The sequence below is a fragment of the Corvus brachyrhynchos genome, unplaced genomic scaffold (genome assembly GCF_000691975.1).
Source record: "Corvus brachyrhynchos isolate BGI_N302 unplaced genomic scaffold, ASM69197v1 scaffold56, whole genome shotgun sequence".
Lineage (NCBI taxonomy): Eukaryota > Metazoa > Chordata > Aves > Passeriformes > Corvidae > Corvus > Corvus brachyrhynchos.
Genome location: NW_008238664.1, coordinates 2,567,630 through 2,583,689, shown reverse-complemented (window position 1 = coordinate 2,583,689; position 16,060 = coordinate 2,567,630). Strand labels below are relative to the sequence as shown.

Here is a 16,060-nt window from a genome sequence, read left to right as displayed (position 1 = left end):
ATGCCAGTGTGTGCAAGTGCATTTCTTCTGAATGGTTGGCCGGATGAGGATAAGGAAGGGTATGCAAAGCAGACTCTCTTGCCCAGGTTCCCCAAATCCAAGAGCTGTACAATCAGGAAATGCATTATAACATCCATTGTTGCTTCAGCAGGGAAAGCGTGCTTTACATATGCAAATACTGCTCAGAAGTTTAACTTAATAATTATCAGCTGGAGTCTCTATTGATGAGCAGCTGAGGCTAATCATCAGCAACAGAATGGGAATTAACTGCTACTAGGCTTGCATTGAGCATGCTTGTCTCTAGCTTGTGGTTACTGTGGCAATTGTAGAAACATAGATATATATATTTTCTAAGCTTATATAAACTTATTTCTTGTACTTTCTGTCCTTGTAAAAAACACTGTAAAGTGCTGTATTTTAGGCTTTTCCCCTTCCTATCTCTTCCACAGTTTATTACTGAGCAGGAGCCAATATAGAATAGCTCCAGTCTTTTACGTCCCACTGCCATGAATGATAGTCACAGTACCATGTACAGCTGCAGTGACACATTTGGACACATGCTTTACCTCAGAGAGCTGTAATGGCTGCCTGCTGCTGATTATGTATTCTGCTATATCAGGGCCAGTAGTCACCTTAACACAAAGCTCACATCTGAACAGAGAGGAATACCTGGGTGTAAAATATCCAAATGGTTAATAAAAGAGGAGATGCTGCTTCTCCATAGGAAAAATTTCAGATTAACGAATCCCATTGTTTTCCCTCCCACTCCTACTGTACACCAGGGAAATTCAGCTGGCTACAAATACTTACCCTGCAGATATCATTCATATGCCTTTTCCTAAGTGTGCTTTATTATTCACATCACACTCCTACAGGCCCTCCACAGCTTCCCTTCTAATTATTCCCTGCTTGCCCATTCCTATGAATAACCAGTGGCATTCACCCACATTTTGCCATTTAAAGCATTTAGTAGTCCGTCCTACTATGAATTGGATTTCTCATTTTCCAGGAGGTGCCACAATTTATTTAAATTCATCCAGATTGAAACTCTAAAGATTTATAATTGAGTTGGAGAAGGTTTCAGCCTCAGGGCACAGGCACCCACTAGGCAGTGGTTTGTCTCTACCCCCATAGTGGAGGTGGTGGAGGGGAGTGCTTCAGGGCAGAGGTAATTGGGCTGGCTCAGACCAGCTTAAGCTGAGTTGGATGTGTTGCACTGCAGGAGATGAGAAGCACTGTGTGACCCTCTGGGTCAGCTTAAGCTGTGGGAATGGTAACCTCTAACTGAACGGTGATTTGTGTCTGTCCCTGATCTAGAAGGGCTCATTTATTTGTACCCCAAGTTAATAGTGCTAATTGTGATGAGGTTGTTTATGACAAAAAGTCACTGCTAAGGGATGGCCAGTCATCACCTCTGTAGAAAAGTGTGTTTGCCAAAAATCCTTCAAGCAACACCTCAGAGTTTGGTAGCATGGTCAGAGGACAGAAGGGGCATTGACCCTCTCCTCCTGTTATGGGATGCTCTGTAGTGTACTTGCTGAGTGTTGTTGTTGTTGATTTCCCTGCAATACCCCTTCAGGATCTGAACATGTGAACAGTTCAGGCTGTCACATTGGCAGTCTTGACCTGCTTGCAAAGCTTTTGAAAAGAAAGAGAATACCCGTCTACCTTTGGGGAGAAGGAGTTTCCTTTTCTCCTCTTTCTCCTCCGCTTCCCAACTGCTAAAGAAGTGGTTTGCCAAAAAAAGTCAACATCTTTACAGGAATGGGACTTGGAGAAAATAACAATTTGTCAAGAGCACAGATGGCTTATTTAGAATCTAATAGGTATTAAGACATTATTTTCCTCAGGCTTTACTCCTGATATTGATAATGTGTTATCTTTGCCAAGTTCCCCTCTCGATAATACGTTATCTTCGTCAAGCCAAGTCCCTGATAAAATCTTTTTTCCCTCAGTGCTCACTCTGATAAGATACTATTTTCTTACATCTCCACTGCCAGTGGAAAGGAGGGAAATGTTATTTTTAGTCCTTTTCTTGAAGAGGCATATATATTGCCAAGGCAATGCAAAACAGGGAAAGACAATGAGATGAACAAAAAAAGTTATTGTATTCTAGGCAAGGAAATGAACAAATATTTTAAGACTTATGGGCCCTTGTTTTGAATATGCTAATGAGTCAACATTCATAATTAGCTAATGAGCCAATATTTCTTTTGAAAAAAGCATACTATTAAAAAAAGCCACATCTGTTTCCAAGAAGGATGTTTATGTTTAGATTTTCTTGCCCTGTTTCTTCCTGCATTCTGTTGCTATGTGCTTTGTTGCAGGGATGTCTCCTGCAACATGCTTTAGACATTGTTTGTTCCCCCAGCCACATGGCTGAGGATCTGCCGAGGAACTGTTGCAATCACGGGACCCGAGGGTTCTTGCCCCCACAGGGGAACACAAAACAACCAATGGGGAGCGGGATTGACCAGGGAGTAGGTATACCCCGTAGGCCATGCCTCTACTCCAGGGGAGGAGGACCCCACGCAAGGGGGGAGGAATCCCAGAAGTGCTTTTTCTTTACCTGGTGTCCTTCCCTGTTTACCATCCCTATTATCCCTATTAGAGCATCCCAGTCAGAACTGCATTTGCTCAGCCAGCACATAAACAGCTCTCTGTAGTTATGCAGCACGATGCCATCACTGATGGTACAACTGCAAACCCTTTCTGAAACACAGCCCCTTCATCATTTTACGTGCAGAGCAAATGCAGCTCTGCAGTGAAAGTGGTTCTTGCAGCACTCCATTTAGTTAATTTAAGAGACTGGAAGTCATGTCATGAGCAAGGCAGGGACAACTTTGTAATTTATGAAGTCGAATTTGCTCTGAGAAATTGTTTCTGTCTCTACCACCGAGTTCATTACATGGTGTTCATAAGAAAAAGACATTGCAAGTTGCTGCTAAGTACTTTTCCCCACATTTCCTGGATTTCCAGCTTGCAGACTCCTGCATTACAGAAGTGTTAAGCGTATACTGTTGCATGTGTAGCTGTCTTTTGAAAAAACTGTAGTGCAGGAAAGGTGATTATTTGTTGAAAAACTGTATCAGATCCATCTCAGCTGTGCATCCAAAACTGGTATTTTCTGTGAGTGTTAATGACTCCAAAACGTCTTGCTTGACTGTAAAAGAGGGACTGATAGTACCACCTTTCCTTTAAATAACTTTGAAAAATAGGTTACTGATCCCTGTGCTGCATTAAAGTATATAGCAATGAGCGTCATAGACCAGTGAGGGAATAAGTAAGTCTTTTTTTCATAGCAGGATATGTATGTATGGTCACAAACAGAATGATGAGCTGAAGCAACCTGCTAAATAGCTGTGGTCGCCATCCATCCTATGCACACAGTGATGCTGATAGTCTTTGGAAACAAAGTGGTGATCATGCAGTTAATGATCCTGTCAGCAGACACAAGGGGATGACAGCATAGATTGAACAGGAGATTATTATTTTCACATTTCCAAACTTTTAAGTGTTTGACTTCAGTGGCTGGTTGACCCTGGCTGGACACCAAGTGCCCACCAAAGCTGCTCTTTCGTTTTCCCTCCTGAGCTGTGCAGAGGAGAGGAAATATAATGAAGAGCACATGGGTCAAGACAAGAACAGAAAGAGGTCATTCACCAATTACTGTCACAGGCAAAACAGACTCAACCCAGGAAAATTAATTTTATTTATTATCAATCAAATGACAGTAGGGTAATGAGAAATAAAACCCAGTCTAACAAACGCACTTTATTTCCCACCTTCTTCCCAAATTAAATTTATTCCTGATTTTCCCTCCTTGTTTCCTTGTAACGGTGCAGGGAAACAGGAAATGGGATTGTGGTCAGTTCATCACATGTGGTCTCTGCACCTCCTTCCTCCGCACGCTCTTTCTCTGTTTCAACATGGAGTCCCTTCCATGGGAGGCAGTCCTCCACAAACTTCTTCAAAGGGAGTTCTTCCCATGGGCTGCAGTTCTTCCCAAATTGATGCAGCATGGGTCCATCCCTTGGGGTGCAGTCCTTCAGGAATACACTGCTCCAGGGTGACACCCCTACACAGGGGTCACAAATCCTGCCAGCAAGCCTGCTCCAGTGTGGCCTTCCCCATAGGGTTACAGCCTCCCTTGGGCATCCACCTGCTCTGGTATATGGTCCTCCACGTGGATCTATGGACCTCCATGGGCTGCAGGGCCACAGCTGCCTCACCATGGTCTTCCCACAGCTGCAGGGGAATCTTAGCTCTGGTGCCTGGAGCACCTCCCTTCTTCACTGACCTTGGTGCCTGCAAAGTTTTCCTCTCCTGTATTTTCACTCTTCTCCTCTCTGGCTACAATTGCTTCTGTGTAGTAACTTCCTGCCCCTTCTTTATGGTCACCCTATAGGTGACCAGTGTTTCTGATGGGCTCAGCCTTGGCCAGCAGCAGGTCCATCTTGGAGCCCTCTGGCATTGGCTCTCTAGGACATGGGGAAAGCTTCCAGAAGCTTCACACAGAGGCCATCCCTGGAGCCCCTCTGCTGTCAAAACCTGGTGAAGCAAACTCAATGCACTTTGCAAGTCTGATGTTCTGGGGGTGAAGGTTTTTTGTGGGTGATAAGTTTAATTTCTGAATCCACTGGTTGTAGAGGGCTATTTTGTTCAAGGAAAGGACACTGAGAAGGTTATTTCCCTGCGTATGAACAGCAGGCAATAACATGATTCTTTACGTAAGGCTGGCCTGCAGTGGAATTGAATGGTTCAGATTTGGGTTCAATAAACCATGTTAATGTGTCCTTAAGTACCCTTAACAGCAGTAGAATTGAACACAAATTTAGTACTTAAAGAACACGCTGAAGTTCCTAAGTGCAATTACTATTGACTAAGTCCAGGCCTGATGGTTGATTGGCATTTCCAGTGTAAACAGTCTCTCCTAACTAAATAACATGTAATTTAACACATACATTGTCTGTGCCAAATCCTGAGAAGGACTTAATGCTGATGGGAGAAGTTCCTCTGTCAGAGCTGAGGAAACTTGTTTGGACTGCATGAAAAGGCTTCGTTGTTATTTCTTGTGCTGTCTCTGTCTAGTGGACATCAGCCTTCAGTGCTTTTACTGTGACATCTTTCAGTGTTAAACTTTCTGCCTCTGACACTTGAAAAGCATGAGCTTGTAATTGTCTCATATCATGTTTGGATGAAGTTCTGTGTTCACAGACCTGAAGTAAATTGCTTGGACTATGTTTCACTGTTAAAATGGTTGTTTGGGCAAGGTTTTCTACTTCTAGTTGAGATCACACTACAGTGTTGGACAAAAAGTTGTTGGAGAAAAAAACCGCCTTGGTAAGTGTGAGAATAAGCACTTTGGGATGCTTTAGCACCTACTCATGGAGGCACATATCTAAAAGTACCAAAGTGTTAGCAGAAAGGAATTAATGCATAGCTGCTCATATAGCCAGGACGTACCAGAGCAGCCAGCTGAGCAGAAGTGCATGGAGTATTAAGGTGTTAGGTGATTAAAATTGAGCTAGAACTCCAGAATAGAACGGATAGTTTATCTGCTTACACCAGGCTTTTATGTCTTTGTAGTCCTGACTGCAGTCGTCTTTTTTTTTCCCTTAAGGTCCATGGAGTTCTCCAAAATGGTCTTTATGTGGGAAAAAATAATAGTGCAATGAACTTGAAATGATTTTGTGGCCTTCGCAGAGGGAAAGTCATGGGGGTGGTTGCCTGCTATCCCATTTCTTTCTGAAAATATTGGCTTTTCATTAAAATTGTTATACTGCTAGTCTTCAGAGTGGGGGCAGATAATGTAAATTTTCAAATGTGAACGAATGTTCATGAAATGGAGAAATAGCTTGTACCTGTAGTCAGATAGACTGAAATGCTGTCTCTGGGCAGCGTAACTTCCTCTAACCTAAGAAGCAGCCTAGAGTTCACTGCCATCAGTTAGTTCATTTTAAAGGCATTTCATGCTGTTAGGCAGGGGGTGAATAATAGCTGAAACACATGGAAACCTCTAGACCTTGTAAAGATGCCAAAAAGCAAGTAGTTTGTGCTTGCTAGCAAACGAAATGTAAAAAGTTTTTAAAAATCCTCCCAAAACATGCTCCATAAATTTGTGGGCCTCAGATAGTTTCTAACACAATTGTAAGCATTTTAGCTCAGGATTGTCCAAAAAACTTGGGACCCCTACTTCTGCAGTTTTCTTCTCTGAATCACAGAAAATTTTGCTTCCCTACGCTCTGCTTCTTTCTCCCTTACCCAGTTAACACTTGGATAAACTTTTCTTTTTTCTCTGTGGCTCTTCCCCCAGCAACTTTCCAATGCCAGTGGGTCCTTTTCTGGACTCTCCAAATCTGATAACAACAAAACAAGGAACTGTGTTTTAATGCCTATCCTGTAGGTTTTATATGTAAGAAAGAAAATGCCACTGCTTCAGTCCATCTCCTTTCAAGTGAACTATGCTGGATTGCTTTCTGATGGCTTTATTTTGTCCAGTGTCCTAAAGCACTCTGCTTAAGTAAGCATTAATGAAATCTGTTGCCTTAAATCCATGTGATTTCATATATCCAGAACTTACATATTGTCAAGTTTTCTGAATTGTTGGACCTAGTGTGATGATAAGTCATTGACTGATGTCAACCATGAAATAATTATTCAGCTTTGTGTTTGGGTTTTGTTTTGTGGACAGAGGAATTTTGCAGGTCTTTGTCGGTACAGTTGCATTAGCACAAGTGTGAAGTAAAAGGCTTGACACAGGGAAAAAAAAATTAAATCTGAAACTACCAAAGTCCAAAAATAGAGCAAGAACCCCAAATGAAGAATAAAAAATAATAGCTTTATTATTAGTTATTACACCATTCAAAAGTGTACTGCTTGCTTCAGAGCACAGTAATGTTCCTTGTAGTGTTCCCTGGGAGATCTTCAGTCCCAAAGTCACACAGACCTCGTTATGTGCTATGTTATTTTATTTTGATTTAGATTAGATAAAAAGTGCCTAGACACCAGCTCAGAGCACTCTGCCAGTTACTATAAACTATAAAATTCAAGTGCAGTGCAATCAGTTTAACTCTTCTACCAAGCAACACACACAATCAGACATCAGTGGTCCCTAGCATTAATCCACTTACTCCTTCTTCACAGGTGAGATGAAACACACAGTCCTTGCACTACCTTGGAGAATTCTAGGAAGGGAATTAAGGTAGTGTGTGTTGCTGTTTATGTACTGTTGAGGCCGACAGCAGGTCTGCAGGCTTCACAGACCTTAATTTGGACATGGTTAACTTCTATTCGTGAGAAAAGCCCATGAGAAGAAAAGCAGTTAGTTTTTATCCATGAGAATATAGTATAAACAGAAGCATGGAAGTTAAACAACAGGAGGAGAGGAACAGCAACGTATCTGCACCTGTTATTTTTCTGAATGCTTGAACGCTTATGCCGTAGGTAGCCAATGAATGTATGTTTTAGTTAGTAGTAGCCAGTAAGTATATTGTAGTAGCTTAGCAGCCAATGAATTTGTAACACAAATGACAACATACAATAAGTGTATAAAAGAGGCTGCTTTGTTTAATAAACGGCTTTTTGCACTTTATCTGAGGCACTGTCCATGTGTGACGTGACCGCCCCAAGAGCGACAAGGTACTAGGCTGTAGCTCCCCAGAGGCATTTTGCCATGTCTGTGTATTCACGTGTCCAGTATGATAATAGAATTAAATCAAGTAGTATCTTGCCATCAGCCTTGCCAGCCTCATATGGGGAGGAATTTTGAGTTATACAATCTCTGAATTTATGAAAAATATTACTTTATTTCTGAGTATTAAGATCAAACTGTTCACTTTTGGTTTTATAATTTTATATCAAATGGGTCCTGGAATTGTCACATTATTATTTGCAGCAGAGAGTTGGGATATGCAGATATACCAAATACATTATGACACCCCTGAGAATAGTGAGCAATATTAGTAACTAAACATGACTTTTCCACCTGTATGAACCCTGAGGAGATAAATCCAGAAAATATCTTGGACTTTGTAACTTGTAACAAAACATAGATAATTTCTGTAGTAAATTAATGCATTTGAACTAGTTGTACATTTCAGATGAAGAAGCCAGCTAGTTGTTTAATTCCTGACAGGATTTCCTTACTCCTTTTACATAGCAGCAGAAATATTTACTACAGTAGTGGAGTTACTGGCATTTAAAGCCAAGGCTACGTAAACGCTGGGCTGGTCTCGTTAGCTGCTGCAACTTCCAGTCTGAGGCAGTGAGGTGACATTTTCTTTCAGTCCCTTTCTCAAACTATGCTGTTTCTTCTAAATACTGTATAGAAACAGTTGAACTTTTCTGATGGATGTACCTGCAATTGTTCAGATGTACAAAATGGTATCTTCTTCTAAAAGATAAAAACAACCCTTTTAATTTTGGCAAAGCAGCGTTTATGACCCATTGATTTATGTCCATAGCATAGCTAATGATACATTTAATTTTTTTCCATATTTTGAAATTTTGATGAAGGTTGTTCTGAGATTTACTTCCATATCTTGCTACCTTTTCTGGTAATTATTTGAAGGTAGCAGAATTCAGTGACAAGGATAGGAAGCGATGAGTAACATCTGTGTCAGCTGGATAAGCACCAAGTGAGGAGTTATGATTCCCAGTGAAGTCTTTGGCTAGATTTGCATTGTAATTGTGTATCTGATGATAACACAGGTTGTGTTTTTCTTTTTACCTTAGAGTGTCTACACAATACACTCTTGCTGTCCAGTAACAGGGATACAATAGAATCACAACCAAATGAGTCTTAGTTTTCCTAGCTTGAGCATCAGCAGAAATAAGGCAACTTCAGTTCCATGCCTTCTAAGCTTGGTGGGGAAAGATAACTCAGAATTCTCTTGCATGTCTAATTGGAACATGGCTCTGTTCTTTATGTCCTCTATTGTTGCATCCATTGTTTTCAGGCTTTTCAAATATCTTATTTAATTTTAATAACTATTTGCTGGAGCATTCAAGTTTCAAGGTATCAGTGGCCAAACCCCAGAGTGTGTTTTGAGACATTTTTCAGGCTCAGATTTATCCATAACCTTTGCTAATGGTAAAAATAATAAATTACACAATTTTTGTAGGAGATAGTCTGGAAGAGAATGCAAGATATTCTATCCAAATGATGATAAAAATCAAGATAATGATTTATATACTTAACAGGAGGTATGTATACCTGTATAACTCAAAAATGTAAATTAGAATTGAGGTTTTGATTTCTACAGCTGTTTTTTTCATGAACTCAGTTTAGAGGACTGCTCATCATTCCTGTAAATGTGAAACAATGAAGAACAAGCAATGAACAGATCTTTGTAGCAGGGAGATAGTTTTGAGTTGGTAGGTGAAAAATGTGGTTGTTAGGGAGAACTTCTAAACAATAACTGCATGATTTCCCTTTTATAAACCACCAGGCTGGTTTTTGTTTCATAAAACCAAAGGGACTCTGTGCACTGGAAAAATCATTAAATAGCAAACATGCCCCTGTACTTAGCACTGGTGAGGCCACACCTTGAATCCTGTGCTCAGTTCTGGACATTGAGGTGCTGGATCATATCCAGAGAAGGGCTGTGAAGCTGAGGAAGGGTCTGGAGCATAAGTCCTGTGAGGAGCAGCTGAGGGAGCTGGGGGCTTTACCGTGGAGAAATGGAGGCTCAGGGGGAGACCTTATTGCTGTCTACATCTGCCTGAAAGGAGGGTGCGGCCCAGGTGAGGGTTGTCCTCTTCTCACAGGCAACCAGTGACAGGATGAAATGAATTGACTTCAAGTTGTGCCACTGGAGATTTTGTTGAATATTAGGAAAAATGACTTAATGGAAAAGGTGGTCAAGCACTGGAATAGGCTGTTTGGGGAAATGGTGACACCACAATTCCTTGAATATTCAAAAAACGTGGATATGGACATGGTTTAATGATGAACATGTTGGTGCTGGATTAACAGTTGGACTCAATGACCTTAAGAGGTTTTTTTCAACCTTACAATTCTATAATTCTGTGATTTAATACATGCAAGTAGAAAGTTATGTCGGAGAAATACTTTAGTACAAGATACATATCATCACTGCAAAGGAATTTCTTGCTATTTATGATGCTGTGGATAACTCTCACTGTCTTTTGCTTTGCTTCAATTTGATTTTGTTTGAACATTTTTGAGCAGTAGTTTAGGGTGAAGGGGTTTTACCAGCTTTCGAGAATTTGTAGTCTCGGTGTATATACTTCTAGCTTTATTAAAATTAGGTGAAAATGTGTCTCCTTTGAAAACACATCTGCTGCATCCCTATTTGCTCCTTTGAAATTTGGTAGCAATAATGTACTGAGAAGTGATGGTAGAATGTGTTGCTTTGGTTGTGGACCCTGGTTTCCCGTAACTTCCCTGGTTTATACTTCAGCTCATTTTTGATGCTTACTTGAGCAAAGAAAATACCAATTTCATATTTCTGGTTTACAGCTTTTTAGTTGAAGGTGTTGAATTGAACCTTTTTACTTTTTTCAAAATTCCCTTGAGTCTATTTAAGCCAAAATACTTTCCAGAATTTGACCCACATGTGTATTGAACATTTCTATCCTGAACTTCTTATTTCTCAGCAAGCACATAATACTATGTTGCTGAGTAAAACCCATCTGTTCCTCACATGTGAATCAGCTGGGGCTACTGTTTGGCACGAAATGCTTGCCAAAATGCTGTCATTTGACTGTGGAGGAAGTGGGAATAGAAAAATTATTTCATCTTGCATACATTTCTAAAATATATTTAACTGTATATTAATTGTCATTGAATTAAATCCTCATGTTCTTGACTGTCTTCCCAGACTGGAGACTGGCAGGCAGCCCTATGAGAACGAAGAAACACATGCTTATCTTTTAGTGTGGTTTTAAAATTAGTAGGACCTGTAGCTCGTAGAACTTCAGTGTTTGTCTGAGTTTACTGTGCACTTAGGCATGGCCTGGAAGTGCCAAGTCTGCCTAAAACATGGCCATATTTGAAACACGTCCCTGCCTCACAACGCCGACGTTCAAGGGAAATGCAGCTTCGAGCATGTTCTGACAGGAGCGCTGTGTTTCCTTGTCGTGCAGATGGGAAGCCAGTGTCGCTGTCCCCACTGGAGTCCCAGCCCCACAGCCCTCGGTACACGGCGTCGAGCCAGCGGGAGCGCGAGAGCCTGGAAGTGCGCATGCGGGAGGTGGAGGAGGAGAACCGCGTGCTGCGCAAGCAGCTCAGCCTGGCGCAGAGCCGAGGCCCCGCGCACCACCGCGGCAACCACTCCAAAACCTACTCCATGGAAGAGGGCACGGGCGACAGCGAGAGCCTGCGGGCCGGCATCGTGGCGGGGAACAGCTCCGAGTGCGGCCAGCAGCCAGCGGTGGAAAAGTGTGAGGTAAAGAAACAAAAGGAACCTGCCAGAAACAAAGCGTGGTAGATTTGATCCTATAAGGACACTGCACATCCCTGTCTCCTTCCCCCTGAAACCTTTTTCTCCAAAACCAGCCTCTTAAAGGTCTACTGCATGTAACATTGCAGATAAGTTTTTATTATTCTTTTTAAAAAAACCTTTAACACATTTAATCCTCGGAATATCTTCTGAATTATTGTTTCATCACACCTTTTTGTCTTTTTCGTTCTTGTGTCCCCAGACCTGGACACAAGCCTTGACAAATCAAAGCCTTGTTTCTAGCTGACTTCACTGCAGCTCTGCTGATAAAGACCTGTGGCAAACTGACCCCGTGTGTTATAAATAATAATGTCTCCAGAGTGCTTAGAAAGGCTTATTTCTTTGTTTCTGTGCCTATATTGGAACAGTTCAGGATTTATGATTAATTAAATTGTGGCTCATGGAGCCAGCCTGTGCTTTTGACTCACTTTCAGGAGTGTATCTGGATGTTACTGTGGGAGCAGGTGTTTTGTGCGAGCCGTGCACAAGCAGTGGGCTTGGCTGCAGGGAACGGGAGATCTGCTTCTAAGTTTTGGTGCAGTTGGTTTGGTTTGGTTTTCCCCATTTTATGTCAGTACTTTTGTGGATGTCATCCAGATACTGTCAGATGTCTGAATGATGACAGGTCCAAATATGGATAGATCGAAACCAGAAAGTCTTGCTTAAAGGCCTTGTGCCAATCCCAGCTGATAAAGTTATCAAAAATAACTTCCTCCATTTATTTCTACAAAGAGGGTAATACCCTATCACCTTTTATCTTGCTTTCTGCCACTTGGAAGATAGAAGTTGAAAGAAAATCAGTGGGAGAGGAAAAAGAAATCCTAATTATCTGTTCAGATAAACTCTATTCAATGGGAAAATATCAAATACAGTTTGAAAATGAATTACTGCTTTCCAGTTGGATATTTTTGTCCATCAGTGTAGAAAAAAGGAAGCAACATTATCATAAGGAGGGGGAAAAGGAGGTTTTTGTTTTTCATTTTCTCTCCTCCAGATAATGAGGGTCTGATTTTCCTCACTGTGAGATTTTTGGCATTTCTTTTAATCAGACCATCAATCAGCAAACCTCACTTTTCCCTTATTATTATATCAAGGAGTGATGAGCTGAATCTCCGTTCTTGGTTGTTCAATGTACCAACCAATCTGGGACACAAAAATAGTAGCTTGAAGTAGGGATAGTTTAAGTGGCCTTACAGTTTATAACGTGTTTTGCCAATGAGTTTACTTGCTCAGTGGGGTTTAGCTCTCTGCTGGAGGCAATGCTTATATAAAATACAAAATCTCACATTATTTGTCATCCCCCTATCTCACCTCACACTATTTTTGAACTCAACTGCTTACTCTTTTCTTAAGGAATTCACTCAGTAATTCAGTTACAGCAATGGAAGTTAAAATTAAACTTCCCTATTATCAGATTTGCCAAGGGTCTCATCATTTATCCTATTAGTGTAGATTCTGGTCCTGTGTTTGTGTGAGGGGCATCTTGACGCCATTCACTCTGTGGTTTTTTTCAGCATTTCAGATGTGTAAACAAAATTTTTTAGCTTTTGACCCTGGGATAAATCACAGCAAGAGTCAACAAATTGGATAGTGAAAAACAAGGGTTCTTAAGAAGAAGACTGTGGCTCTAGGGGAGACTAAGTATGCTAGGAATAGGTTGTTCATTTCATTGAGTCTGTTCTTAGAGATTTACTGATGATAACATTTTAGAATCTAATTTGGGATGGTCTTTAATGGTGATTAAAATGTTTGAAAATGCAGTTACAAAGAAAGAACATTAAATCTCTGATAAAGCATAATCTGTGTGATAATAATTGTGATCTATATCAAATAGCTGTGGGTTTGTTGCATTCCAGCCACAGCTTCCTACTCTGTTGCATCACAGGAGAACTCTTCTGATACTGTAAAATGGACCAGCATTATACTGCAAGAAAAAATCAGCCACCCAAGACAAGGGGCTTCTCCCGGGAGGGAGCAGATGCCTGTCATGACTTCCCAGTGGTAGACAATTCTAACACAAACCTTGGAAATAAAAGTAAGCGTAGTCCTTATGCAAATGTCAGCACCAACAACAGGCTTCAGAAGGAGAGTATAATGGCAGTGAAAGCTAACAAAATTATATGCCTCTTTCTTACAGTGTTATCCCAGTATCTTTCCAGCTTGTGCCTCCATAAACTGAGCATTTACTTGAATTAAGTGTGCATTTATAAATATTTTTGAAAGAGATTATACATTAGGAAATGGATAATTAGCAGTGTAGCATTTAGTGGCTTAGCAAAATACTTAGCATTTGAAGCATTTTTAGAGGCATATTTGTATTGTTACTGTTCCTCAACAGTGTTGTTCAATAGGGTTAAGTGTGTAGTTCTCCACAGCCATCTAGAACAGGCCCTCACCAACTTCAGCAGTGTAACACATGTGAAGCAGATGTTATCTGCCACTGGAAAAAAAAAACAAACGTGGAAACAAACACAAACATTTTGTTACATACTTGTAATATCTCTTAATCACGTTCAATGATTATTTATGATGGATTAAATATCTACAGTGGAAAGCCTACTGGAAAATTATTGAAGTATGAAATGTCTTACCAAAGATTATTTTTAGCTATGAGGACTAATACGAGTTTTTAAAACTCATTATTTCATGATTCCAAAAAGTAGCCCAAGGAGGAAAAGTTATTACGTATGCTCATCTAGGCACTGTTTATTCCTCATTGGTATGGGATCTAATGCCCAGCTCTTTGTGTGGTTTTGGATATTTTCTTCACATTCATATCATCCCAGAACATGAAACACTGCTTTTAGAAACAGTTTGTCCTGGTCTGTAGTGGCTGAAGTAAGGGTTTCTGAACTGTGTTAGCATGCACCTAGTATGACTTAAACTCCCTTTCCTACAGAAGCTTAGCTTCCCTGAGTGCCTTGAAGCACCTAGGCCTGAGTGCTTCCTAAACTATTTACAATTAAAAATAGTTCAGTTTGTGTCCCTGATCCTCAGCCTGTAGGGAGAATGATGTGATGAACTTCCACAGTGTTTTGATTACCTGTTCATATCTCTGTGTATAAACAGAGGAAGAATTCCTTGACTCTGGAAAGCAGGTGTATCGTCATTTCATTTGTTGCTGCAATGAGTTACGTTATCCAAAAGCACCTCCAGTGAATGACCTGAGTCCAGACTCTTGCAGCAAGTGGTGAACACGTCCATCACTCAGTTTAAAGAAAGCACTGTAGGAGGATGGACACTTTGAATGCAGTCAGTTTGGTCCTGCAGTGACTTCTGAATATGCATGCTAGAGCGTGACTAGAATTATCTAAAAGTATCATGAAATGCCAACAGTAAAGGGGCAAGTGTAGCATGCAGAGCCTTGGTGTGAGAAGTTTGGAGGGACATGATGAGCCAAACAGGCAGGCTGACTCTCGTTTTGGAAGTTGGAGCATTCTTTGGTTATGTGGCTTCAGTCCTTGGTGTTAGCTGCAGTCACTGAGTCAGGAGGTTGTGTGAATCACAGTGGCCAGTTCTGGTGGGATGGGGGATACTGTCTTCCAGCCATCTGCAGATGGGAAAAAGGAGTTTGAGAGAGGTGACAGTTTTATCTGAGAGGTGATGCTTACAGTAGTATGCTCAGGAGGGTGCAAGTTCTATCAAGTGCTTCTTCCAGCCATTATTGCCATATCTTGCCAGAATCTGGGTACAGCCAGCTGCTCTCAATCCAAACATGCATTTGGAACAAGCATGGAGAAAACTGGAAACAATATTTTTCCCCTTAGGATACAAACATCTGCAGACAGTTCAGGTTGATTACTTCATTTTGGTTTATCTGTTTTTCCACTAACTTTGTAACAGTTAAACAATGAGAGAGAGGAAAGTGAATCAGAGAAAGGAGAGGAATAGGCTGAGTCTTGCTGCATGCTGCAGGCAAAAACTTGGAAAGAAAAGGTCTAGATTTCTGTTCTCTTTGCAGATTATTGCTCTTTTGTTTAACTGATTGCAGGCAGGAGTAGAAGTGATACGTAATATCAAACACCACAGAGAGGCTGAGCAGAAGGTACATGGATGCCTGTGTCTCTGAGCTGGAAAAGAACATTCAGAAGAGTAGCAAGTCCTGCTCTCACTGTGTCCTGGCTCAGGCAGCATCCAAGGCAACAGCAGCTACTAGAAGACAGCGAGGAATGCATGCTTTCAATTCTGAAACAAACTGATTTAGTAAAAGGAGAACAGATGTGGGCAGGCACTTGACAGAATAAACTCTGATTTGGGGGGCAGTTGGAAGGTAGAGAGAGCGGCTTTGAGGAGAGCTTTTCTGGCAAGTGTAGGTAGTATAAAACAATGTTGACAGTATATGACAGTGCTGTTCTGGGAAAAACCCTAAAATGTTTCTCTCTGGTCTAGTGCCTTCAGGTGAAATGTTTAAAGCAAGGGTGAAACTGTTCTCAGTTAATTTGATTTTAATTGGCACTGAGGGGAACCATCATAGGTCTTCCAAAAGCCTTCTAAGGACCAGGTGACAATCAGAGAGGAGGCAGTATGTGCAGGATCAGGAATCAGTGCACCCACAGCAACCCATGCCAATGAGTCCAGTGCAAATTCCTGCT

General features: G+C 41.1%; 1 protein-coding gene across 2 annotated transcripts in view; it reads left to right on the top strand.

The window, feature by feature from the left end:
- LARGE1 (LARGE xylosyl- and glucuronyltransferase 1) overlaps positions 1-16,060 on the top strand; it is a 277,612-nt gene that overhangs the window by 118,383 nt on the left and 143,169 nt on the right. For both annotated transcript variants that reach the window (XM_008636395.2, XM_017737860.1), the window contains one exon: positions 11,113-11,414. In XM_008636395.2, coding sequence (XP_008634617.1) covers positions 11,113-11,414 — 302 coding nt within the window. The remainder of the gene's footprint in view (positions 1-11,112; positions 11,415-16,060) is intronic.